This window comes from Pavona decussata, unplaced genomic scaffold (genome assembly GCF_977016875.1).
Source record: "Pavona decussata unplaced genomic scaffold, jaPavDecu1.1 SCAFFOLD_61, whole genome shotgun sequence".
In the NCBI taxonomy this organism is placed as follows: domain Eukaryota; kingdom Metazoa; phylum Cnidaria; class Anthozoa; order Scleractinia; family Agariciidae; genus Pavona; species Pavona decussata.
In genome coordinates, this window is record NW_028145482.1 from 2,619,993 (window position 1) to 2,647,604 (window position 27,612).

The window sequence follows — 27,612 nt, forward strand, 5'->3', positions numbered from 1 at the left end:
ATAGGGAGACCACCATTATAGACTTGTAGCTCAGTCCTTTATGGGTCAATATTAAATGAGTTGTCAATATTGTTGGATGGTATAGTTGGATAAAATGGTGGAATTGACAGAGAAGTTCAAACACAAAATGGTAAAAATCTAAGTAAATTTTACTGTAAACACTGTAAAATACAATTCTGTATTTATTAATTTATATTTAAAGAGAAAACTGTATCTTTACATTTGATTATGTTACAAGGTCAAAAATACTTCTCAGAGGTATGAATGTATGAATAAAGAAGGGAATAAAACTCTAAAAATATTATACATTTGTGTTGTTCTGACTCTATTCCTTCCGAGACCTGTCCTGTCCTGAGATCTACAAAAGGGAAGGTAAAATGAACAACTTGATGTAGAGATTAGCCATTTGAAACAGAAAAGGTTTGAATGCAGTGGAGGTCAGGACGGGCATGGGGGAGGGGTGCTTGGCATTGCTAATTTTGAAAATTCCCAGTTTATGCTGACCAAACAAGGCTTTATTATAAAGTTTGCAAATTTAGCCTGAAGAGCATGGTCCTATTACATTTGATGCAATTCTCAGGTGCGGACTTTTCAGCTTTGCAAGGCCTGTCGGGAAGCAAAAGGACTCGTCCCAGGTTGCTTAGCGATTGATTTTCAAAGTATTATGGGCTATCGAAAGACGGCTTATGCGTCCGCCATGTTGTAAAGTCGAAGAGAGTAAGTTCTGGTGTAGTTTTCTCCAAACTACCGCTCGAAAGTAGCCACTGGATTTGTAAAACTCACAGGTTTGCACAATGGACGGGGAAGACTCGAGACCTCAAGGTCAAAAGAAGCAAAACAACGTTCTTCCCTTGTGGGGAAACGAAAAAACCATGAACCTCAACAGTATGATTTTGACCAACGTGCTTTCGTCTCCTTACTTCAAGAACGAACTGTTTAAACTGAAAACCTATCATGAAGTGGTTGATGAAATTTACTACAAGGTAAGAATGGTGGAAAGTCGATGGAGAATTGAGGGACACAACCTTGGACTTCCCAGACTAGACACGTAAGAATATGATAAGCTTAATAAGCTTTAAACGAATCAAGATCTAAGCTTAAGCCATTTCTAGGACATAAAGTGAAGAAGTATTGAGCTTCAACCAAGCCGTGTAGACGGTTCCCTCTAGACTCAGACAATAAAGCCATTTGGACAACAGAGTTTTCTTAGAATACTTTGTGCTGAAGGGTGCTAAACTGATCATGAATGGAATATTTCGTAAACTTTGCCCTGTTTACTAGGGATAGCCGGTCTCCTAACGCACTGGACTCAATCAAAGACTCGACTGAGTTTAACTTGTTTAATAGTTCTCGCGTATTCACTCAGTTACAGCTGGTGTGTAAAGAGCGACTCTGAACACACACAAAAAAGACGGTTGGTTTTAGACTGGTTCATTAAGAATGTGATTGGTCGTTGCTAGGTGATAATTGAAAAATGGTCAATCAACGTCTGTCACTAAAATGTTCATCGTCTCTTAATGTCTAGACTTATAACAAACAACTATCACGTGCGGACACAGTCATTAAGTCTCCGACAAATTTTTGAGCCTTGGTTGCAACAAAAAAACAAATTTCTTGTGAGTGTAAGCTTTTGTCTCTGTGTGCAATAAATTCAAAATAGCCTGGGTAATTTTACCTATCCTGGTGTATTTGGATACACTTGCCCCCATCCAGTCATTTTGCTACAAAATCGTTTTGCAAAATGGTCATTTTGCTTTTCTATTAAGTATGAAAATGTGATTGTATCTCGTTCTTAAAGTGAGTTTGGATGAAAAATTATGTTAGCTGTTTCTGCATTTCACATTGTGTGAGGAGTAAATTGAGCTCAAATATTAGGGAATATGTCAATTTAAAATGTAATGAATCAAATAAATTGCAGTGCAGCAAAACAACCATTAAGCTTTTGAGCTGCAGATAAATGTGGTGCAAATTAGTGTGGTTACATTGGAATTCAATGTTAAATCATTTCTGTATATGGTAGCCTTTACATGAACCTGTGACCACAGCAGCCTCTCGTTGCTCCCTGCTGCTAGCGTCATTCGTCAAGGAGAGACACCTGCAATTTACATTCTTTCCCTTATGAACACACCTAGTAGCTGGGAGCAATGAGAGGCAGCTGTATTGACAGGCTATGTGTATTTCACTTGTGAAAGGAGTGACACAATCAACACTGACTCTTCCATATAACATTGTCTGAAATTTTTCCAGAAAACTTAAAAACAGGAATTCCCTCTTTCCAACAAACCTACATTCCTCAAATTTGATGAATAAATTTGTTTACCAGGTTTCTTAAGTTTTCTGAGTTTGACTAACCCCATGATCAATTTGTACAGAAATTGACTAATTTGTTGTCAGTTTCCCAAACAAACACCATTTTGCTACATGTCGGCAGCCATTTTTGCATTAAAGGGGCAGTATCATGGGAGATATCATGATTTTTGGCCAAAATTCACTAAATTTAAACTTTGAACACCGTGTTAATTAATTTCTCAATCGCTAATTTAAAGAAATATTAATAGTGATTCTAAGACGAAAGGTTAAACCAAAATAAAGTACAACCGGCAATTTTTAGTGCGTTACAGCAGCAAAATTTGAAAACGTCCACCAGACGTTTACAAAGTTGAACCCCTCTCTATCTTGGCCATCTGCCGGCAAAAATATCTGTGGATAGTTTCTTTGCATTCTGATAGTCTTTTAATGGAATGTTGTCATTATATCTTGGCTGCTATCAACTGAACAGCGTCTTTCCGATTTTCAGTGTGTTACTAAAAATAGCGTGACACTGTCCCTTTAAGGGCTTATTTTGTAGTACTCTTTCCTTTGGATAAAATACCTATTAGCTTTACACTCAAGGTTTGCAATAACTCTGAGGTTTTGGTATTCTGCATCCAACTGGTGTAATGGTAATGGTGATGTATTAACATACCACACATATCACATAGTCTCATGGTTTACAAATCTGGGGGGTGAGATCAGAAATCAGCATTTAAAGGCGCCACCGGCAGCCGCTATCAGTCCATATTTTGATCTTACCTACCAACCCAACCCACACATGAATGTGAAATGCAGATGAAATCCTAGACAGAGATAGGCCACCACACCGAGGGCGTCCCCTACTCTTTAATCATACTGGAATGATTGTGTGGTGCATTAAAAAGCTGAGTTGCTGTATAGCATAGTTGTTGACTAAGCCCTTTGGCTGGAAAGACCACACTGGAGAATTCCACCCACTGATGAAATTTCAGAAAGCAATTATCTGCCAGGTTTTAGTGATGTTGTATACAGAGGTGTAATGAAAAGCAGCAACTTTAATGTAAGCACATCCCTAGAAAAATCAATTTTGTTCAGTTCCTTTCAAATATCTCATGCTGTTTTATTTATCTTTAGGTGGACCACCTTGAACCTTGGGAAAAAGGAAGTAGAAAAACATCAGGGCAGGTTGGAATGTGTGGAGGAGTAAGTATTTAGTGTCTGACTATTTTTCCATTGTCCCATGCCTGTGAAATGCAAACATTTTACTTCTCTTGTCTTATGCCTATGTTTTTTTTCCCCAGGTTCGCGGTGTTGGTGCTGGAGGCATTGTATCATCAGCATATTGCCTTCTATACAAGTTGTTCACACTAAAACTGACCCGAAAACAACTTAATGGTCTGATTACACATACAGACTCACCCTACATCAGGGCATTGGGCTTCATGTTCATTAGGTAGGTACACTGAAGGTACACGTGGACACTGACAAATTAGTTGAGCTTTCTCTATAATTGAACTTCGAACAGAAAAATTATGATTTCTCTCTCTCAAGTTGTACTGTTTTTAAGTCCATACATGTACTGACGTTTCTTGTAGATATTGCCAACCTCCAGCCAAGCTGTGGGAATGGATGGAGCCTTACCTTGAGGATGAAGAGGTTGGTGAATGATTTAAAACAGCAATAATTTTTGAATTTTTTACACATTTTTAGCAGTGCTTACCACTCGTGGGTTCTACTGTACCCATTGGCTTTTTGTCACTATGCACAGATGCAACAATTAAAGCCATACCACACTCTAGTTTTGAGTCCTTTGTTTTAACACAATATTATTTTGCCACCGTGGGTCTCATTTATATGAACACACAGAGTTATACTAAAACAGATGTTTGCGTACTGAGCAAATTTAAAGACTGAACACCTTTATTAACTTTTTAAAAGAAATGTAGGGGAAAAAAGAAAATTGGCTATCTATTGGTTCTATCACTTCCCATTTGTCTGCACTTCCAACAAGTGAACTCTATTTTGATAGCTAGTTATAAAAATTGACATTCTCACGGCTTTTCGATTCACACTGTTAACTTGCATTTTTAAGACGAACAGTACTGTACTATAAATCAAAAACAATGAACTCAGCAATGTTATTACCAAGCGTGGTAAAACAAATTCGAAAAATTTCAATTTGTGATCTAGCAGACAGCTGATTAGAATGTGCAATTAACTCTATGTGGCACCAAATTGACTCAATCAAATTTAAAGTCAGTCTTAAAATAAGTAAGGAGAGTTGCTATTTTGATCTTGGAAAAATCACTAGAAGCAATAGTTGTGGATGATACGCTGCCAAGTACAACTTTGTAAAGTGGTGAGTTCCTTCAACGATTTGTTGGTGATTTTTATTGAGTCTTATTGAAGCTCTTGGAGCAGAGCCTGTTGTTGATGCAGTTGTGTTAATGTGTTTGTAGGTGATTTGGTATTGTACCTCTTAGGCAGCTCATGACAGCTGTTCCCATGCCACAAGCCTTCAGATATTGTGCTGCACCGAGCTGCCTTTCATGAGGTTAACACGTCAACTGAGTAGCTATGGTTTTTAATCATGGCCTTGCGCTTTATACTCTAGTTTATGTTAAATCACACTTAACTATATTCAGCTAATGTTGTGCAAAATTAATCTGCTAATTCAGTCTTGAGATTCACTGTCATTATTTCTGGCGGATGTAAAATGCGTTGAGCTTCAAAAAAGGATTCAGTTGTAAGGATGTAAAAATTAGAATTGATATTGAATTCACTTTTATCATTTCCCTTCAAAGTTCACAGAGTGGCAACGTTTTTTGTAAGTTAGCAACTTACAGCACCCAGTGCTCAATTCCCAGGCAGAGAACCTTTATCACTTTTTATTCTTAACAACAACAAAGTTTATTTACCCAGAATATGCAAAAAGCATTTACACTGTAACACACAGATAATAGGTGTACTGGCTGCCTGAAATAACCTTAGAGTTTAATATGCAAGGAAGCTGCTGTAAGTCAATTGAAACCTTTTCCTTTTTTTGAGCTGTAAATCTTTGATCCTCTCTTTTTCTTAAACTTTGTTTGTTAAAAAGTAGATTTAATTTAGGATATCAAGACTAAAAGCGTTGGTTAACATTAAATCCCAATGTAACATTAACAATCAGGCTCAGAGTGTTAGCCGATTAGCTTGACAGGCTGTCTCAACTATGGACAGGTTTTTGTCTTGACCTTGAGATAATTACGCACTTGAGCAGTCAAGCACTGATTTGGACTTTATTCCTTTGGTACCATTTTCCAGGAAGTAGACCCTAAAGCTGGTGGTGGTTGTACCATGACCATTGGACAGATGGTTAGAAGTTTCTTGTTGAAGCTGGAGTGGTATGGAACCCTGTTCCCCCGCATCCCTGTGCCCGTGCAAAAAGACATTGAGGTGAAATTGCGTGCAAAAAGCCTGTGTGATGACCACAAGCGGACTGCGCAAGAAGGCTGGGGAGAAGCAGAGGATTTCGTCAGACGTACGCGAGGAGAAAGGTGGGTGAGTGGTGGTGTTAGTGATTAGCACTAGCTGTTGTCATATGGTGTAATAAGGCACATACTGTAACGATTTAGTTAACTTTCCCTTCCAATAAGTACCCCTTTTAATGGCTTTTTAATTTAAGTGCCCCTTGTCAAAGAGTGTTTGTACTGAAAAGTGCATCAGCTATGTAAGCCCTCTTCTGATGACTGTGCTGTAAGAAAGTGACATTAAAGCTGTAAACTTTAGTAACTTCTCTGAAATCGTAAATTGTTAATATTTTTGGTGTTTTAGTTTCTGTATTATTATGCATTAGGTATTTCTCATACTGTCCCTAATAATCATCTCATCTCCTACCTTGACCTCTAAGATGAAATAAGTGCCCCTGGGGTATTACATTTACCCCTGGGGCCCAAGTATTATGCAGCGCTTTCAACTCTTCCCTGTAAGTATATTGATACACGGCCTCATCTTGGAACTAAATATCATTATCACGTCACACTGAAATGTAAGTTTGACACAAAGATATTAAAACGTCCTTCGTTTATGCGTTACCCAATCGCCAGAGTAAATTACTAAGGCTTCATCTAATCTTTCTATTATTCTTAGATTTTGACTGGAGCCGTTACTACGAAGGGTAAATTTTTGAAGTAAAACTGACTAGAAATTCCCTTAAAACTTGTGCAACTATTCTCTTAGTACTTAGTTTTAGTACTTATAGTACTTAATTTTTTTGCCGCATTCTTTTCAGTCCGCCAAGCAGACGCATGGACGAGGCGGCCGATGATGACCGAAGACAGGGGTCACGCCGAAGTCGAAGCCGAAGTCGAGATCGGGGACGAGAAAGACGACGAAGCCGGAGTCGTGACCGCGACAGTTCCCGAAGGCGAAGCAGAGAGCGCCGAAGTGATGAGCGAAGACGCCACGATAGCAGGGACCGAGACAGAAAAAGGAGACGAAGTAGGAGCCCGAACAGACGAGAAAGAGATGACGACAGAAAAAGACGTAGCCGGAGTCGCGATAGGGACAGGGAGAGGAGGAGAAGTAGAGATCGCGATGATTCGCGGGGAAAAAACAGCAAAGAACAGAAGGGAAGCCGCGAGAAAGATAGGTCGCGTAGCAGATAAACGAAGATTCAATCTATGAGACTTTGTTAATACAAATCACCGTTCATGTCGTGGTAGAGGCTTATATGGTTACATCTCTACATGTTTAGGGCTTTTGGGGCACGGATTTTACACTCGTTTGTTGGCTCATGGTGTGTGTGGGACAGTCGATAACTTATCTTGGACACGAGTACGTTTTTCAGTTTTTCATTCGTTTTACTATGAACATTAGGAAGACGAGGGTATCCAGAATTTACAACCGTTTGGCTTCTCATCAACTTCAAAGAGACGCATCATATTACCAGTAAGAAGTTTTAAAGCTATTGGCCTTCAAGGCCTTCCTGTTCTCCGTTTATTTATTTTCAAATCTGCACAGTTCGCTTTAGGGATCATTTACGGGATACTCGTGACTTACCTGACATCCGCGTGAAGTAAATCTTGGTAAACGCCAGTTTCGGGGAAAGATCTCTTTCTTTTGGTTTCTGTTAAAACTGGAAATAAATTTTTATCCTTTTTATCGTACTAGGCGTTGCGTGAAAATGTAAGGCTTTTTCACGAAATACCAACATCTTTAATATCGGATGTTCTTTGGGCTCTTCGCGCACTCAGCTCCTACGTGTGACGAAGGAGTTTATAAAAGCCCTAAAGGACGTCTGCTAGGGAGTCTAATAGACTACTACCTTGGGTGTTAGAAGTTTCTGTCGTCATAAACCGACCAACGAGCAGCGCAATACCACCGCGAGTCAGTAATAGATTCTGACGCTAATATAGCGGTGTCAATTGAGTGTCGAAAGTAATTTCGCGCTTTCTTTAGTTTTCTTCTTTACTGCGTTCGATGATTGGTTGGCATTTAGTTCGCGCCATTTTCTAAACCAATTGGAAGCCAAACCCAAACCAATCGTGACTTGATCGCACGCGTTTTCCCGCGCTTTACGCCACTTACATTTATTTGCTTCGAATTCTGATTGGTTCATTGGGCCGTTTTCGTCTGTTGTGATTGGTCAGAGTACTTAAGGTTTTGTTGTACGACGCTCAGTCGAAAACCGCTCTATTGCTCGCGCGTGGTTGCGCGCTCGACAAACGCGTTTGGCACCCAGGGTACCAGACTGCGAGTACAATGTGCTAATCTACTTCCCCTAAATGATCGATAGGCCCAGCATCCAAAACGCTTTTCTTACTCTCACTCTACTGTCCATAACAAAAAAGAGGACGCTCGTATTTTCCGTTTGGATGTGGTGAGTTCTTTAATAATGGAGCACGCCCTTTTGTAAATGAATTGCTCTTAGTATGTTTAGATTCTCAGTAGTATTGTGTAAATTCGCATTCTTAAATAAAGAATTGTTTTCCTGGAATGGATGTAATTGTATTCCCTCTGACCTACATTAGAATTTCGGCCAGGGCGGCGGTGGGGGTTCAAATCAAAGTGTTACGAGTCTTTGTCGTGCCTTTTTTGAAAGGAAAATAAGGGTGTTTAAATGTAAAATGTCCCTGTTAGAGTTACTCTGGTACCTTTTTGACTAATAAGACGAAAAATATGACAGCAAACATAACTGCTTGATAAAGTACTTGATAGGGCTGCCACTTAGGTCTTGACAAATTCCGCAACGAGTGGACGAGGGGTTCGTTTGCAGTTTTATTTTATTTTATTAGCTTTGCCTTTTTGATGCAAAAAAGAAAATCACGATCAATATGTAGACGTTGGCAGGGACATCGCAACAGCTAACTAGCCAATTACTGCGGGACCAGAAATAAAATATATATAAAAGAAAGAAAGAAAAAAAACAATCACATGCAGCACATTATTGGTACGTCTAGAAATCTTGTGGAGTTGCATTTTTAAACGTTCGAGGGTTGTCCGGATTGTAGTTCATTCTGACAGCGCAAGAGTAGAAGTCACAGAGGAGAGATTTAAAACTAGTAAGAGTAGCATTAGCTAAGTCCATTCTGCCAGTGAGTAAGTTCCAGATTCTGGTTGTTCTAATAAGGAAAGATTTCTGATATGTTGTAGTTCTACATCTCTTGGTGACGAAGATAGGAAAGCTAGTAGCGGATGCTCGAGCTCAAATAACCTTCCGATGAGCACCGCTACCCTCCGAGTGCGTATGGCTAGGAAATACTGGTAAGATGTCCTCAGCAGGTAGCCTGAGGAGGCTACAGTAGCCTGCGTGGCAGGCGCTAGAAAGGGGAAGGGAGAGGGGAAAATTGGGCGCGCGTTTCTCGTGCGCCCAAGGCTACAGCAGTTGTGGTGAAAAAAAAGTCCCTGTCTTCAGTGTATCCCAGGAAAGAGGAGCAGGATCGGACGTTCATGCAAGGCTTTGCCTGAAATTTTTCGTATTTAATTAACCCTGCAGTGGGTAGTCGGGGATGGCAATTCTCACTTCTGCTCACTTCACTGCCTGATCCGCTTCTTGAAATTTATGTCATCCCTCAGTTTAGACAGCTTTGGAAACAAGAAATCCGCCATCGGATTTGAAGCCTGGGTTCCAACCCAGTCCCCTATTCCCCACATAAACTAGCGTTCAAGTTGTTTGACGCGGCGCATGAGTTACGTGATGCTATGTACAGCATGGTAAGAAAGAAAGTGGGTGACTAAGGCGTTCTGTCGCTTTGCGTTATATATTTAATTTGCTCCTCCCTCAAGAAATTCAAAGTACTCTTCCTATCGAAAATTGAACCAGGTTCAATAAGCTTACAAATAACCTACTGGAACGACAGGTCGTTGCAACCCTTTATTTGCCTCAAAAATACGAAGAAAAATCATACCGGAAAGCTAAAAGAGCCCTATAAGTTTGATGTGAGGAAGGCGAATTTCTCCTGAGTCCAATCCAATGAGTCCACCTTTTGAAGACGCTGTCGCACCCGGTCGGACCTGCACCTCACACACAAAAGCTCTGTTCTCACTGGACCCTTTAGGGCAGAGAGGCATTGTCCTGTTGTTCGTTCTTTTGTCCTTTTGACCAACCATGTAAGACGTTACAAAAAAAAAAAAAAAAAAACATGCAGGCACCCCCTCCCCGCAGCATAGCTTCAGTAGGTCACTTGCAAAAACCGCACGTGCCCCGCTCCCTCCCAACAACACACAACAACAATAATAAGAACAACAAAAACGTTCAAATGACATGGGAAAAAAAAAAAAAACGCCGTTCACGAAAACAGAAGGCTTCGGTCCGAAAGTTTGTAAAATAAGAACAAAAAGGTTTTGAGGAAAAATTGAGTATTGCAACTTTTCCCACAACAAGTTCTCCATATTACCATCTACGCGCGCAGCAAACGTTCATTTTGCAGAAACGGCGTCCACTTTCCGCAGCATGAAAATTTGTTGTTCCCGGAGGTGGTAATGCACATTGCACAGGCATCAAACAATCGCGACTTGCAATGCCACATTTGTTGCGGGACAAGTCAGACAAGTTGCAAGAAAATGTTGTCCGTATCGCGTAGCGACATTGGCGTCACGTACTGAGTAACCATGACATTCGGAATCATTCGTGACAGGCTCGGAGAGCAGCAGAGATTTCCGACCCGAATCTGATCGAATCTGGCTCAAGTCCATAATTTTTCGTTCACACTGCACAGTCACGTTCAGTGTTCTGGAGAATGAAGACTGTTATCCTGTTTTTTACCCGCTTCTACAAACGACTAAGTTCATATCTTCAAAGCCTAATTACTATATAGGTAAGTGCTTTTCATTTAAATTTGTTTTTTGTTGTTCTGACGGTTCAGTATTACCGGCAAATCAAAGCTTTTGTTTCTCCAGGAGTAAATTGGTCCATCGAAAATCGAGTTTTAAAAGTGATCTGTTCTATCTATTTACCGTTTTATGATAAGATTCTTCAAATATGAACTTCATACAATTAAGGCTAAACTATTTTTTTCACCTTAATTTTCATTTTTTACTCCTGAACTTAATTTCAGTTTTCATTTCCCGTTCACCTCTTGCCACAGATTTGAATATTAATAACTTATGATATCAGATTATATCAATTGTAAATAAAAACAGTAAGCTTAATATTTTCGTTTACACAGCGTAATCATTTTGGTCATGGCAGCGTCTTCGCCCCGACGAGATTGGCTTGGTTTGGAGGGACAAATTCAACCTTTGCACAGCTACAGTGGTAATTTATAACATATTGCACACTTTCTTGATTCCCCAGTTGTTGTTTTTAATAATTAAGTGATTCTGTATGCACATTTTAAATATAGAGCCCTTAATAAATGAATATGGCTCACACAATTTCTGATTTTTTATCTTAGTTTGCTAATTTTAGTGATGTTAATTGCATAATCTTTAGAGAGAAGGGTTGAATGCCCCTTCATAGATTATAACATAGCGCGCGTGCTTCCTAATCTACTTCCTGTTGGCGTCATCATGGTACATTTCTCAACATACGCACGGCCGTGCGTCCATCCGATGACGTGTGCAAGTCAGATGGGGGAAGCATGCGTGCGCTGTGTTTTTAAAAAACTTTTACAGAGAAACAACACCATAGAAGATCTATGTTTATAAGAGCATGAAGCTTAATGAAACATTAAGATTAAACCAATATGAGAAACCATTTCCGCTTTTTGTTTTTTACAGAGAATTTTGTAATTAATCTGGAACAAAACCCGTTTTCCAGGAATCATTTACTTAATTTTCACTGTCATAAAAGAATTGGTTCATGCTTTTAGCTGTGCGTATATCAAGTTATGGATGCACTTGGGAAGTTTGGAGAGCACTCAAGAAGCTAGAGTTGCTCTCGGCTACGCCTCGAGCAACTCTTACGCTTCTCTCGTGCTCTCCAAACTTCCAGCGTGCATCCATAACTCGATATACGCACGCTAAGCATGAACCAATTCTTAAATCTGCACTGTAAAATTGAGCAAACTGTGTTCTTGCTATTGCAAGGGATTGGTAACGAACAGCCAATTTGATATTAGGGCTTTGCACTGAAGAATCAAACTCGAAATAGACAGAACATTGTTGAAACCTGGAAAGTGAGAGTAAATTTGGTGGTTGTGCCCAACATCATCCTCAGACACCCGAGGGGAGTCAGTTGGGGTCGGGCGAAATGCCCTGGGTCTCCGAGGATGGCCAAACATGGCTTTTTAAATTATTGTGGACTTGGCTGTCTTGTATATGTTGTGGTTTAAATTTCTTTTGGTTTGAAATTAATGTGTTTTTCTTTGTCTCAGATTCATTACCATAATCTGCAACAAAGAAAATTAAAAATTCAAATTGGTTTGAAAAAACCAAATTTAACCATGCCATATACCCAATCCCCTCCATTCTTGACTGAAAGGGTAGATCACACTTCTAGCCTAAGTGGCCCACACAGCTGTAATTTAACCCACTTTCTGCAGCATGAAGGAACAAAGAATGCTGCTCCTCTCCCCTGGAAGGGATGCCAGTCCATCACAGGGTTATTCCCAGCAGATACTATGTTGTTGGTATCCATTTATATTATATGCATCTGGGTGAAGAGCGACAATGTAGAGCAAAATTTCTTGTATAAAGAAACAACACAATTATGCAAAAGAACCACACTACGTCAAACCACTAACCCTCTGGTCTTGACTGACCAATTGTGTGGTGGAAAGTGCAATGCACTGACTACTGCACCTCGTAGTTTACAAAGCAGTAGACAACCAAGCTCTGGGGTATATTAAAGATCTCCTGTAAGTTATTAGTCCACTGTTATTCATTGCTTGCGCTTCTGTGTTCAGGGCCTCTTGTTGTGCTAAGAACCAATCATAATGGACCTTTGATGATTACGCCTTTGCATGCTCTTTTTCTGTGACACAAAATTCCTCAGTCCAGTCCATATGTTGCTGTTTTTGAATCAAAGTTAAAGACATACTTTTTTAAGCAAGCGTACAACTTGTCTATTAATATATTTCTATATTTTATTACTGTGTTTCGGCACCAACCTCACAGGGTTCCTGCTTTCTGTACCATTCATCCCTTGTTGCTTCCCTTTCATTAGTGCCTCCTGTTTCTGTTCTTTTCTCTGTTACAAAATATTGTACAGATGTATTTCAAAGTATTTAGTAAGGTATCTGGCACAGACCGACACCCTCTAAGGGGACGATTACCCAAGAAGAAAGTATCGACTTACAATTTAAGGAATCAAACAAGTCAGTATCCAAAAGTTAATACAGATAGATTCAAGAACTCTTACGTTAATCACCTAATTTTTAAATACAATTTAGCTATGTGAGCATATTTTAATTGTAAATAACTTAGATGTAGGTACCTTTTACTCAAATATTGTGACATGAGATATGTATTTTTTATCTTGTGGGGAAATATAGACTTTTATTATTATTATTATTATTATTATTATTATTATTATTATTATTATTATTATTATTATTATTATTATTATTATTATTATTATTATTATCATTCATATTGCACTTTCCCACCTCATCAGTAATGTCATCTCATCCCATACCAGTTCCTTCACTCTCAGTTTCCATTTCCCACTGTTCCCTTCTTCTGCTGGGTCATCATTGTAGGTGTTTATTAAATTTAATTAGAAACAGTGTCCCTGGTTTGTATGTTTAGATTATCTGAACTGAGTATGTTTATGCTATTGAACTATGTTAGGACTTGCCAAGCTCAGAGAGGATAAAAGTGGCAAGCAGTGGTAAGTTTTTTGATCTGTTAGCCAGAGTCAAACAAGCTGAAAAGTCAATAACCTCAGTCTGAGGGTCCTCTCTCTTCCTCCCCATGAAAGGACCCTGATTTAGGTGCATAACAAACTTCTCACCTTCTTTGACTCAAGCATCTGGGTTTGTCAGCTTCCCTCTGGTAACCCAAGGTGACGGTCTTAAACATATTAATTCTTGTGTAGATTGTGCAGTTCCAGAAAATATCCATACTCCCCCATGGAAGGTCTTTTGTTTTGCACCCCCGTTCCCCCTAGGAAATTCCAGATAAGTTTCATACTTTGCTTCTAAAATTTTGACTTTTAGGACCACCCCTCTCCCAAGGAATTTCCAATGGCCTTCTGTGGGGTGGGTATGGATTTTTTCTGGAACTGCACATTATCAACACACTACCTGAGTGGAAGAAACATGAATCTCTTCTAGGAAAGTGCATGCATATGTGGTGTGGAAATGCTTCGTTATAAAACTGCTTGTTGTCACAAACTTCACAGCCAGCATCTCGGGTCTTTCTGAGAAAGTGATAACTGCATACCTAACTACCCCTCTGTGTGATACAAGTGCTACTGACAGTCATTACTATGCAACAGTCAAATATGCGACCCCCAACCTTTCAAAACTTGCAAACGAATAATGCAATAATGAAGAATGAAGAAATGTATTTCTCTTACCTTTTGCAACAACAAAACTGATTAAACTTCCAAATAGAAAATGGGGTTATTTCCCCCTGAAATTTGCCATTTTCGATCTCTTGCATAATTTTGACTTAAGAGATGCATAATGGGATACTATGTGATCATCTGACCCCACCGCAACGGCAAAAAAAAAAAAGTGACAAGCACCCAGATTTTGGGTGCCATGTGACCAGCCTTAACCAGGTTCCTTTCATGCGGGAGAAAGAGAGAGGACCCAGGGAATAAGGTTGAAAAGTTAACAAGAGTTTAAACTATTTGAAGCACAGAAGAGTAGATTAACATGTAGTCAACTGCAATTTAAGAGCAGGAGAGGGGCTTAATTGCCTCTCCTCCCCTTTTGTCCAAAAATTTAGGTCCTTGGGGGCTACATTTTTGTTAATAATTCTGCTGGAGCCTTTTTCAATAACATTTTCAATCCCGTCTACTCCCTTGTTAATTTTCCTCTGCACTTACAGGTTTGTTATTCAAGACTCTAATCTCTTTTTCTATGACCAAAGAAGCAGCAAGACTCCACCAGATAACAAGCCTTCAGGGTATGTGTCACTTACTCTTTCCATCTTCATGAGGAGATTAATTTCTAAGCATGGCCAGTTAATGCCTGAGAGCTTTAATGGTGCTGTTGAATTCTTACATAATTTTTTAACAGTAATGGGCATACCAATAATGAATTTTCCACTGAGTATTAGCCCTAGTAAGAAAATGGGTGAGGAAAAAATCTTCGACCTTGGTGGGAATCAAACCCATGACCTCTGGATTTGATTGTATGTTGCTCTGCTGACTCAGCTACAAGGCCAGACAGAAGCAAGTCATGGCTGATTATGGTGGCAATTGCAGCAATGTGAATGTGAAGGGTACAAATGAGTGTTGTGCCACTAGAACTAAGGACACAAATGGTGGATCGGAGAATTAAACTCTGCACTGTATGCTAAAGTGAACCCATGAATTTAGCAATGGGTTCACTTTAGCTTAACAAACTCTGCAGGGCAATCCATCCATCATTTGTGTCCTTATATGCTAGCGGCACGACCTTCACTTATGCCAATAATGAAGACTGGTGACCAACTTACACCCAGCTGCTCATTACCAATTGCAATGCCAGCTTCATGTTCAATATACATGGAGTCTAGTAGCATTTATGTATAAATAGGCCAACACAAGACCAGGACCTTTTTACATAGCGGAGCATGTGAGCTCTAGCGAGTTATCAGAATACTGAGATTGCAAATAACAGTACATTTAAGAATCACCCAAACTGCTTATTGCTGGGACTCACAGGATGACATACAACATGGCTGATGAGGGGCTAAGACTGTAATTTAACTTATTTCTCTGCACCCCACTGTTGCTTACAAAATTTGTAATTTTTAATGGATGCAGCCTTCATGTCAAATTTTGAGTCATGTGTCAGGTTCTAAATTTTGCACACATAATAGATGAATTCTCATGAAACTACCCTCTCAGTGAGAAAGCATTCATTCATAAAACATACATAAAAAAGAGGAAACATTCAGGCAAATTATATATGCCATGTATTTGATATTTAATGAGCTTCAAGACCCAAGACCTTGGCTTTGAGATCAGAAATTAAATCTTAATTATGAAACATTTTACTAATAAAATAAAATGTTTTGTTTCATCATTAAGTGTACATTAAATTTATAAATACATTAAAAGTATAAATACACAGAGAAATGCAACTTCTTTTACTAAATACACTGGACTGCCGGTAGCGAAAGCTAATCGAAGCGGACAGAGTAAGACAAGAAGAAGATATACGATATATTAAAGAGACACTAAAAGAAATAAGGAAGTAGAATATACTAAGAGAATGAAATGATTACTTTATGAAATCAGCCATTTAACTTACTTGTTTTCTTATCATAATAAATAATTGATTATCATTTTAACTTCTAGTTTTTTCAAAGGTGTATATGTGAGTTGTATTTGATCCTGAGTAGTGTAGCAAATTTCAACAAAATTACAGATGCGAACTGCTGGCTACTTGAATGTTTTGATGCGCTTTTCTGGGCCTCATTCTTTGTGTTATTGTTCTTTGCAGAAGCATTGATATTGCAACATCAACGCTTGAGGTGTTTGCTGTTATTTCCAGGTATTTCTGCCTCTTTGCTCTAAGTGATTGAAATAGTTTTGATAGCCAAGGTAAAACAATTGACGTGTGAGTGGTGTTACATAAGTTAAATAAACGAAGACGTTGCTGTGCAATAGATTTTGACTTGTGGAGAACTCTTACACTTAGAGTTCAGTTCATTGTTGCATGTTACTTCTCATTGTTGTCTAAAACAGGATCAGGGTTTCCGGGGGCCCCTCCTTAACTTCCTACCCAAGCTCTGGTTGAGTACCCCCACCCCTAACCCCACCCCACCCTGTCCAGTCCTGCGGATTAACTGATTAAAAAAAATCAGGAAATTGCGCTGTTTGTATGGACATTTCAGTTTAGGGAAGATTACAGGTTAAAAAATTATCAGTTCAGTTCATGTGACTTGTGTGAATCACACTTGTTACTTCTGTTACTAGGGTTGCAGGGTGTTATGGGACATCCTAAGTTTCCTGTCCCAATTTTTTCCCATCGAACTTCGCAAATTTCGGCGCAGAAGGGAAGATTGCGGGTCAAGCAAAACTATCAGTTTTCGATCCGTTCCTGTCACTTGTGTGAAGCTTCGATCAGACTCATTACCAGTCACAGTTGTTACTTTTATTTACTAAAGTCGCGGTGTGTTATGGGGCATCCTAAGTTTTCAGTCCCTATTTTTTCTCATCGGACTTCCCAAAATTCCGCTCTCACGAGAGTGCAGCTTATAACACCCCGAACTTTCTATATTTGCACACAAATACTCCAGTACACCAAATATACGAATCTGTGTGCAGGTTAGTAATTGAGGTGACTTGGCTATTAAAAATAAAATATAGACAAGACTGATCCTTACGGCAGTAAAAAATAACGAAAACAAAAACGTTGAATATATAAACTGAAACATTATATGTTACAAATTGCCCGATAAACAAACCTTCTTCTGGGTTTACAAGAATAAAATGAGTAATTATGTTACAGGACCGTTGTATAAAAAGGTTTAAAAATATCAAATAAATGAAGCTGTTAGGTCAAGGCTTGATAGATGAAATGTCATCAGTAATAGCTTACGTCGTGACCTATAATTTATTATCTCAAGTATTTTACTGATCCAAGTCTAAGAAAACCGGCATTTCTCAACGTCTTGTCGCTGTGGCCTTGCCAAATGAAGGGCTTTGACTATTAAAAAAATCTTCTTCTTGTATAAATGACGAGTTTCCAGGCCTTCACCGCGACGGTTGTCAACTTTCCAAAATCTTAAATCTTTCCCAGCATGCGCGCGCTACTTAATGACGAAATGTAGAATCGCGTTTACGGCGAACGTGAAATTCGTGTTTTTGCTTTTCTTGAAAAAATTAGAACACAGATAAAAGTAGTGCAAAATAATTCTGACCTTTGATGCAAACGCAAAACTACTCAATTTTTCTGAGAAACTGAAAACGGCGAGCGGTAAATATAGTGTAAACATGGTCACGTGGTCATTTCTGCCGTTGGCCGTTAATTCTAAATCCCTCTAATGACGAAATTCACTGCAGCGTTCGATTTTTGACGTGACAATGACATTTCTATGGTAACTGCTACAAACAAACAGTTGAAACTTACAGCAAAACGGATGCAACATGTTCGGCAGGCAAACTTGTTCTCTGTTTGCTAAACTCATCGGATGAAGTTAAAAACGACAGCTAACCCCGTTTCGAGTTTACAAAACTTCCTCTTTTGTGATTTTTGTTTCCTTTTCATTTTATTAAGTTCCTCTCCGCGTTTTTGTTTAACATTGAATGTTATTTTGATTTTTAGTAAGGATGGAAAAGACTATCAGTTGAGCCCTCCTCGTGATGTCTGTGTCTTCGAATGGCTTATGAATCTTAAGGTAAGAAAAACACAACTTCATAAAAAAAACAGCTCGGATTTTATAGAAACTAGTTTTGTAGCAATTTAGAAAGCCGCCAACGGTTTCTAGCCGCGAAAGAGTAAGTTTAGCGCGCGGCTTTTCTATGCGGTACTCTTTTTGATGTATAATTGGGAAGTATCTGGGTTTTTTACCTCTTTTGTTAAAAATAGTGAAATAAGACCTTCACTTAGCTACAAAATAATTCTAGAACAACGAGAGGAAAGAAATCAATTCAATTCTTGAAAGGAGCAACTCGTTATCTGTCCTAGCGCATTTTGGAAACAAAGATGCGAGAACTTGAAAAATGTTAGCCTAACATTTTTTTAAGTTTCAATCCATACTGACCTAAACTGACCCTGGACAGAGGCTTTAATCGACAATTTTATTGCAATGAAGTCATAATTTATAACAGAATTAGACAATTATTTTTGTTTCTGTTGACATACAAACATTTCTGCGTTTTGAAATGACATCAAATTCGCGTGATACTTCCCCTTTAAGACCAAGTAATACGGGCAACATGTTAGTGCAACTGGTCGCGCAACAAATGTCGCGTTACAAGTTGCAATTGTTTGTTTTTCCGTATGCGCACAACAAATTTTCATGTTACAAAAAATAGAAACAGCATGTACTTTCTCAAACATGAAAATTTGTTGTGCGCGAAGTTGGTAATACGGGCAGCAAACAATCGCAGCTTATAACGCGACATTCTGTTGCGCGGATAGTTGCGAGATAATGTTGCATGTTTTTCTTCGCCTTTATGCCTTTTCAACTCTGCTTTTTGGACTTAAAACTTGTTTTAGTTTTTGGAAGTGAATTAATCGAATATCCCCAAAATGTTTGGACAGTTGTTTGCCGTATTGAGCACAGCAGTAATAAAAGGAACGAATCTTTTAATACCCGGGAAAATTTTACTGACTAATTTTGCACGAATTTCGCCAATTTCCAACCCCGCAAAATAAAAGACTCTAGAGGAGAAGAATTTGTTCCAAATTCTTTGTCTTGTTGTGTTTTTGGATTGATTTAGGAAGCGACGAGATTGGCGAGTACGCCAAAATTGGCGCCATCTCCTTTGGAGCGCGGAACAGGAGGCGGTAGTGTTATGAACAAGGTAGGAAACTACACGGGCAAATAACTAACTAACTTCGGAACTTCAAACAATCACCTTGTTGCTTGTATATAGAGCGGTTTTCAATCGAGTGTCGTAAAACCAAAACCAAAGTAATTACTCTGGCTGATCACAACAGATGTAAACAGTGCAATTAACCAATCGGAATTCAAAGCAAATATATGTAACCGGCGCCAAGCGCGGGAAACACATGCAAGCAAGGCACGATTGGTTTTGGTTTTACATCTCATTGGTTGAGAAAGTGGCGCGAGTTTTATCAACCAATCACAAAGCGTAGTAATGCAAAACCAAAGCAAAAATGCAATTGCTTTCGATACTCTCTAATGTTGCTCCGTCTTGTTGTGTGTAGTATTTGCCAATATCCCTAGCCTGTTTCAAGAAATCAGAGTTTTCGATCCCCAGAAGTATTTTTCAAGTCGTGTTTTATACTTTTTCAGGCAATCCAGTCCAATGTGTTTCGTAATCTTATAAAGTTTTAAACGTTTATAGTTTTCAAAGTTGTTAAAAGTGCGCGTAAAAAAGGTTTCCCGCTCGAAATGATTAGTTCGCGAGTTTAGAAACCGAAGAAAAGATGTGCGTGATGCCGGAAAGTTTTTCGACATGTGAAAAGACAAAGGTTAGCTTTGTTTCCCGGGCGTGATTTTTATTCGCTCTCAACAACCAGAACACCTGGAAAAGGCCAACATGCGCAGTATAACTGAAACCAGATTGTAATTGTGTTTCTTGTAGACGTATTTCTACGCGTTGTTTTGTTTGTTTGTTTCTTTGCATGTTATTGTTGTCTTTGTTCACGTCATAGCTTTCGTCTGTTTGTTTCACTATTCAAATTAAAAGAGAAATGTTGATTAATGTTAGTTGAAGTAACGAAATTCCAAGCCTCTTCGTCGACGGCTAGTGGTTCATTTTATTAGCAAGTAGCTCTCTTGATATCTCACATACTAATTCAGTTTTTATTTGCCTCAACAAAAATGAAACAGTAGAACAGCGCGTAGCTTTCGTCCATTTTCCAAAGTTTGTGCGAAGGTCATGGAACATCCGTCTGCTATCTGCTGATCATGACTCCACAAAGGTATCTCATTGAAACTCGTTAACACCGGCATTTCTGAGTTTTGCAACAACTAATTCTTAGCCGCGGCGACCAGCACCGTTTGTAACATCTTACATGGTTGGTCGAGAGGACAAAAGAACGAACAACAGACACAATGTTCCCAGCCCTATAAAATAATGCAGCTGCAGGTTATAAGGTTCCGGTGAAGTTGTTTTGAAAGGTACAGGTCTACTGTCTTAGCCTGTGTGCAAGGGAAGGGAATAGCGGACTCCTTTTGGCAGGCTACTGATTCTCAAGCTTACCTTTTTCATGTTTTGAAACTTTAATTTATATTTAATAGCGGTTGATGTACATGTGTTTTTTTTTTTTTCAGTTACGAAGCAGTCTTCGCCGAAAAAAGAGGGTGACGCGAACCGTGTCAGAAAACAGCAGTGGTAAGTTGTCTTCTCAGTGTACCCAGTTCCTGAAACACAAGACGCAATTATATCCCTTTGTTTTATCACAAGAATTTAAACTAAAATCACCCTGGGAAACAGCGCGAACGTGCAGGGCCGGGTTGTTCGAAAGCCGATTAACGTTAATCTACGATTAAAAGTTAACCGAGGTTTTCATCTCGCTCATTAAAAGCGGTTTTTGAAAGCTAATTTAAAGCTTATGTTAAAGACAGGTCTAAGTCATAACTGAGGGACAAAATCTTTGGAAGAAACTTTTATGATTAGTCATTGTATTCGAATCAAAGTCCACGTTAATCCAGGATTAGCTTAATCGGGCTTGAACAACTCGGCCCAGGAGTTAAGCTGTTGTGCATCGTAACTGGGGACTTCGATTTACGTTAAACTCCAGTTGTAAAGAAAGAGTGGAAAGTTCTTTCACAAGAGACATTTTTATACATCGGCTACATCGGTTAGCTTTTCTCATGATCCAGATTAAAAGTGAAACAGCTAGGCCCAGTTTTTCCATGCCCGATTAAGCTTATCCTGGATTATCGTGAACTTTAGTTCGAGTTTAATTACTAACCAATTAAGATTCTTCAAAAGATTTTTGTCCCTCAGTTTCGACTTACACCATTCTTTACCATCAGCTTAAAGATAGCTTTTAAAAACACTTTTAGCGAGCGAGATGAAAGCCTCGGTTAACTATTAATCGTATATTAGCGTTAATCGGCTTTCGAACAACCGGGCCCTGTTGAACAAACATTCCAATCCTAGCAGTATGCAGGATGTTTGTCCCATGAACCTAGTTTAATGACTTAGCTCCCACGAGTCTCCTGTAGCTCAGTGGTAGAGCATCCGAACTAGTAATCGGAAGGTCTTAGGTTCGACTCCTGATAGGAGCACTCGGATTTTCTTTTTCTAAGTATGCCTGTGTCACTGACTGATAAATAAATCTTTCTCATTTAACCACCAGGCTTAACATATAACATCACATTTCTTTCCAGTACCTTGCTTATTTGTTTGTGCTTTTGTTTCTTCATTGGTCGCTTGATTTCCTTTGTTGTCTTTCAGGGTTACTTTGATGTTAACTCTCTTATTTTTTTTTTCTTTTTTGCTGGCAGTTGGAACCAATCTAAACGGTCCTGTGACAGGTTTCGTGAGGGGTCACCTCCTCAAACAGCCCCTACCAAGTGAGGATGAACGCAAAAGGACTCGGTCCAAGTCCTTCCCATGGGTCCATGCGGCAAGCGTAGAACTTTCCCAGAGTATGCCGTCATGTGAAGAGACGGCTAAAGAACCACCGGTTGAGGTATTCATAATTTTCTTGGCTTGTACATGTACAGATCTTGTGTATTTATGAAAGAAATGTGATGATATATTTCCAGCCTGGTGAATGAATGAGAATGATGATTATTCTAGAGAGTGACGCAGGCATACTCGGAAAAAAGAAATCCGAGTGCTCCTATCAGGAGTCGAATCTAAGACCTTCCGATTACTAGTTCGGATGCTCTACCACTGAGCCACAGGGGACTCGTGGGAGCTAAGGCCATTATTGGTATTGGTATTGGTTTTACGACTCCTGATAGGAGCACTCGGATTTCTTTTTTCCGAGTATGCCTGCGTCACTTTCTAGAATAATCATCATTCTCATCTTGTGTATTGTTTCAATTATATTTCCTTAATGTTTGGAGCTTTTTTTCTGTGACTGATCCCGTAAATAAAGCCTCGCGGGATTAAAAAGGGACGCGCGAAAATTGCGAAAATAAGTTAGTGGATGTTGGACGCGTTATTTCTTTATTCAGACCAACGAAATAACAAAGTGAAGTTCGTTTCTGTTATTTAAAAAAGTAAGGTTCATTTTATAAGTGGCACTTCAAATGCATTAATTTTAATTCAAGGGTCGGAAAGCTGGCGAAGATCACGGTAAGATATTTTTTAATTGAGTGTTAAAAAAAAATTGCGTTTGTTTTGGTTTTACCTTACTACACTCTGTGATTGGTTAGCAAAATTCGCGCCACTTTCTTAACCTATTAGAACCAAAACCAGCCGTGACTTGCTCGCGCGCTTTCCCGCGATTGCCACAGGTTACATGTATCCGCTTCGAATTCTGATTGATTCACTGCGCCATTTGCATCTGTTGTGATTGGCCAGAGTAATTACTATGGTATTGGTTTTACGACGCTCAAACGAAAACTGCTCTAATCAGCTCAATAACCACGCAGACTACGAATAATAGCCTATCCTATGAGAGGTGAATGGGACAAAAATTTATCAGAGTGCAGATTCTATTCATATCTGTAAACTGAACTGTACTCGAAGCCCTTGAGATCGAGCAGTCAGCAATTCAGTATCGAAAGTAATTCTTGTTTGATTTGGTTTTGATTTATTACTCTCTGCAAAGTTCGTGCCAGTTTCTCGACCAGTGAGATGCGAAACCAAAACCAATCGTGCCTTGCTCGGGCGCGTTTATTTCCCGCGCTTGGCATCAGTTACATGTATTTGCTTCGAATTCTGATTGGTTCATTGTGTTGTTTGCGTCTGTTGTAATTGGTCAGAGTAATTACTTAATGACACTCAATTGAAAACTGCTCTAAATTAATTTCAAATCCCAATTTTCCCAAAAGACAGCAGACTTAAATTTACTGCGACAATAAGAGAAAACCCCTAACACCCAGAGTAAACATACCCAAGGAGAAAACTGATTTACTTTATCTTCAACCTCTCGCTTTTTTTCAGCGGGCAGAAGAGGCCGAATTTTTGGATAGTACATGCGGTTTTGGTGACGATAAGACAGCAACGAGATTGTCAACTGAGGAAGATCATGTGATGGAGGAAACAAAGGAAGAAAATAAGAAACAGTCAGTGGAAAGTGTGTCTGTCGAGATTCAAACCGATCCAATAACAGATGGAGAATTATTGTCTTTACAACAACAGAAAATGTAAGCTAGTTAAATGATCTTCAGTACAATCACGTAGATTATTTTCATTTCCTTTGACTGTTTGCCAGTATATATATATATAAGGGAACTCAAGCAACGACAACGCCACAAGCAAAAGGTCTCATGGGCAAAACAATCATTCTGCACATGCGTTGTAAATTTTGGTACATTTCTTTGCCGTCCCTTGGAAAACTACAGCGTCAGATGACTAACTTTAAGGTTTCATTGTGGAGAACGTGAGCATACGACGAACAAGTTGAGAAAATCACGAAAAAGTTCAAATAACTGAAGTTATATTTTCAGGTATAGTTAAGTTTCGCTATTGGTCCCTTTTAGCTAACGGTCACATGCTGGAGAGCAAGCTACTCACTGGGACATCCAAAACAAAGAAAATTCAAGTTAGACTGGATGAAGTGGGTTTGTTTTGGATGTCCCACTCTCCAGCGTGGCGGACTCTGTACCAGCTGAGTTTACTCGACGCACGAGTCAAGCTCGAGCCTAAGTCAAGTTCGAGTCACGAGCCAAGTTCGAGTCACGAGCCAAGTTCGAGTCACGAGCCAAGTCCAACTTCTATTTTTCTCTTTTTTTTTTTTTTCTTTTTTTTTTTTTTTTACCTTCTTCTTATGTCTTCTGATTGTTATTCTCTTTTATATAATGATGTGCTAGTAGTAAACGGAAAAAAATAATTTTCAGGTTTGCAACATCGCTAACGATCTCGAGAGCCATCGGCCGCTGTGATTCGCTGCTACTGTGGAAGGATATGCGACATCCGTTAGTGTTCATAAATTTCTTAGGAAGATTAGACGTGTAGCTACATACACATCAAGCAGAGATCCCTTTTTTCCCGACTGAGAAAACGGACGGTGATGATTACCTGCCTGATTTTGTTGCGTCCACAGGACACCCAGGATAACATAGAATAGAATCCTTACCCTTCGCGGACAAATGTAGACGGCCACGGGAATTTTTAATTTTCCCAACACATGAGTTTCTCAAGGCATAGTGATTGAAGCTTTAGTCACCAGCAACATTGGACAAACCCTTTCTGGGAAATTATAGATGGCCAGAATGAATGAGGACTGCGGTTAATTTGCTACTGAACAATGAATTCTCGCGATCGCATTGACAATAATATCTCGTTCATGTTTAATGCTTCGAACATCAGTTGTTGCATCATTATGAAAGCAAGAATCACAATCACAGCCTTTGATCAAGACGAAGCAAAAGGAAAAAGAAAATAGAAGAAACGGAACTTGACTCATGACTCGAACTTGACCCGGGCTCGAACTTAACTCGTGCAACGTCGGTGCAAACTCGTACCATCTGACGGTTAGCTGCAAAGGGCCTTATTGAAGCACGGACACGCAGGTTACGGCACGTGTGACGTCAATTGAGTGCGTCTACTGTCTAATAATGCGCAGATGACGTGAGAACATGGAAGAACATTGCTCACACAACTATAAAAATTTATCTCGCCTCGTTACGTACGTTTTCAGTCGTATTACAGGCCAGCAGTGATTGCCACATACAGCAAAATGTAACATCTGAAGGTGTCGCCCTGTTTGGTCCGAAATTTTCGCACAGGGAGGGGAATATGTTTGAAAAACAGCCGCCGGGCAATCAAGCCTGATATGGCGGTTGAATTTTGCGATTCCAACCGTAGAGACCGTGGTTGACTTGGGAATTGGTTTATTTTAAAATTGTGGTACGTTTGGCCAAAGTTTTACTGCTGCCATTATGAAATCACTCCCTTATATCGTACATATGTCCTTCTTCCCAACCAGAACAAAGGAGCTCGAGATTGAAGTCTGCAAACTGAAATGTGAAGTTATAAGTTTGATCCAAGGAAGTATCAAGATTCCTTTAAAAGGTAAGTGCAAATTGAAAATACAAAGACAGTTGCTTGGTAATGAAAACAAAGTTCACAGAAAATGTGCTCCGAATTGGCTAAAATTAGGTATATTTCCTGACTGACTAAATGACTGGCTGGCTAACTGACTGACTGACTGACTGACTGACTGACTGACTGACTGACTGACTGACTGACTGACTGACTGACTGACTGACTGACTGACTGACTGACTGAAAACACTGAAATGTTTTTACTATTTTTTATTAGTAGTTTTCTAACGAAAATTATGCAAACTTTTGAGAGAAGTTAAAACTGAGGTGCAGTACTCACGTTAAACTCGTGTCTAGACTTGCCTCTCACATTCTACAAATATCGAAATCCGAATTGCCCCTACAAAGCGGTTATGATAGGTTTTAGTTATCCCCTTCCTGTATGTACTCTTTTATTGTGTTGTTTTCTTGTGTTTCGTCCTTTCCATTCATCTATTCTAATTTACTGTGCTTGTATTTTCATTAGACGATGACTTGGCTGACTGGCAGTTAATAGAGGACATCAGGGTAAGATCTATAAACACATTCCTTGGCGTGTCACTTAGGTCGCGTTCGATTGACCGTATTCCGGAATACGAATAAGTGGAATGCCTTTTACATCTCTCTTTTAAGGTAAATTTTTGAAGACGTATCTACAAACGTTGGTGATACACGATAATTTAAGAGCCATTTTGTATCCCAGTAATCCCAAAAACCTCTCATGAGGGATGGCTAGTAATCATTGTATATATTCCTATTCCGGAAAAGGGTCAATTGAACGCTGGTTAGTGTAGCTGACTGGAGTGGGGTTATGAAACAGCAAGATGCAAGCAAGATACTCCTCCTACCTTTGTAAATGGCTACCAGTGAAAGTTTGTTAAAACCCGATAGACTTGTTTGCTTGAGTATCTTCTAGGGATGAGGTATGAGGGGCATCGTTCTCCTGCTGGAGTCTGGCCTATTAATCCTTAAAGCCCCAAAGGGATCAGCATCTAATTTCTCCTTACAATATCACTATTTGATCAAACATGTAGGTCACGAGAAGAGAGATAATGATCACCCAATAGAAAATGTCTTGATTTTCAGATAAATTCTCTTAACTAGTACCAAACGAAATGTCTGGAGATCGGTGAGGAGAATCTACTTATTTGATACTTGGGCTTAAAGGGTTAAGCTCCTGACCCTCTACACTGGTTCGACACTTTTACCCGCTCACGTTGCGCAGAGGAGAGGCGGTACACAAAAAGGAGTGTTGTGAGCGCCCCATAAACTGGGCACCATCCCCGTGGTCCTATTTTCCCTTTAATTACCGGTCACAAAACAAATTCCTTCGTGAGCCATCTTGCCTTTACTTTCTACAATCTGAAACAGGCTATTGTACTCGGGTGATGCGAAGTGGTGACTCCCCAACTAAAGACCACATTGCGTGCTGGGATAAGTACAATTTATTGTGTGGTATGTCAAAACAAATTGGAAGTGGCTTTCCAAGTGTGATAGGGTGGGTGAGTCCTTTAAAAGACTGTTGTTGATAACTCCTTCCTGAGACGACGTCGTGTTGTATCGTGAATCCCTTACTCGTGGAAGGAAATTTCTTTTCTTAAGGCTCGCGTAAAGGGGAGCAGCAGGCATTACAGTGCTGAATAGTTAAACAAGTGTTCTGTCAATTGAACAAATGTTGTTTATGTTGCAGTATAAAGACCGAATTTACAAGTTGTTGCGAGAGGCTCGACTTTATAATCCCAGTTTGCCGGATTTTGATGGGTAAGTCAGCAACTTAATTGTAGACCTAACCAGCAGAATGACAAACTTGACCCAGAGCGTAATGGGACAGTCAAGAGTTTTAGTCTGTAACTTCGGAAAAAAACGACATGTTTAAGCTAATTGAGGGCGGTGATAAATCGGGAAGGTGACCTTTTTTGGAACAACTGATAACTCGTCTTT

At 39.4% G+C, this 27,612-nt stretch overlaps 2 protein-coding genes across 2 annotated transcripts in view; both read left to right on the top strand.

The window, feature by feature from the left end:
* Positions 1-675: 675 nt before the first annotated feature.
* LOC146479078 (pre-mRNA-splicing factor 38B-like) lies at positions 676-8,269 on the top strand. Its single transcript, XM_085111342.1, has 6 exons — positions 676-983; positions 3,427-3,495; positions 3,594-3,745; positions 3,888-3,948; positions 5,596-5,828; positions 6,563-8,269. The coding sequence occupies exons 1-6, from the start codon at positions 795-797 to the stop codon at positions 6,936-6,938; spliced, it is 1,080 nt and encodes a 359-aa protein (XP_084967468.1). The 5' UTR covers positions 676-794; the 3' UTR covers positions 6,939-8,269.
* Positions 8,270-10,442: 2,173 nt separating this feature from the next.
* LOC146479079 (uncharacterized) overlaps positions 10,443-27,612 on the top strand; it is a 61,266-nt gene continuing 44,096 nt past the window's right edge. The window contains exons 1-13 of the mRNA XM_085111351.1: positions 10,443-10,589; positions 10,941-11,029; positions 13,507-13,546; positions 14,716-14,793; positions 16,320-16,370; positions 18,147-18,219; positions 19,268-19,351; positions 20,791-20,851; positions 21,973-22,160; positions 23,588-23,790; positions 25,575-25,660; positions 26,159-26,199; positions 27,362-27,432. Coding sequence (XP_084967477.1) covers positions 10,957-11,029; positions 13,507-13,546; positions 14,716-14,793; positions 16,320-16,370; positions 18,147-18,219; positions 19,268-19,351; positions 20,791-20,851; positions 21,973-22,160; positions 23,588-23,790; positions 25,575-25,660; positions 26,159-26,199; positions 27,362-27,432 — 1,049 coding nt within the window. The 5' untranslated portion in view covers positions 10,443-10,589; positions 10,941-10,956. The remainder of the gene's footprint in view (positions 10,590-10,940; positions 11,030-13,506; positions 13,547-14,715; positions 14,794-16,319; positions 16,371-18,146; positions 18,220-19,267; positions 19,352-20,790; positions 20,852-21,972; positions 22,161-23,587; positions 23,791-25,574; positions 25,661-26,158; positions 26,200-27,361; positions 27,433-27,612) is intronic.

What these genes read in the sequence shown, in the direction of transcription:
- LOC146479078 (XM_085111342.1), top strand. Translation starts at nt 795, where the DNA reads ATGGACGGGGAAGACTCGAGACCTCAAGGTCAAAAGAAGCAAAACAAC. An exon ending in TTGATGAAATTTACTACAAG is followed by an intron (nt 984 to 3,426) that starts GTAAGAATGGTG and finishes ATTTATCTTTAG; the next exon opens with GTGGACCACCTTGAACCTTG. An exon ending in AGGTTGGAATGTGTGGAGGA is followed by an intron (nt 3,496 to 3,593) that starts GTAAGTATTTAG and finishes TTTTTTCCCCAG; the next exon opens with GTTCGCGGTGTTGGTGCTGG.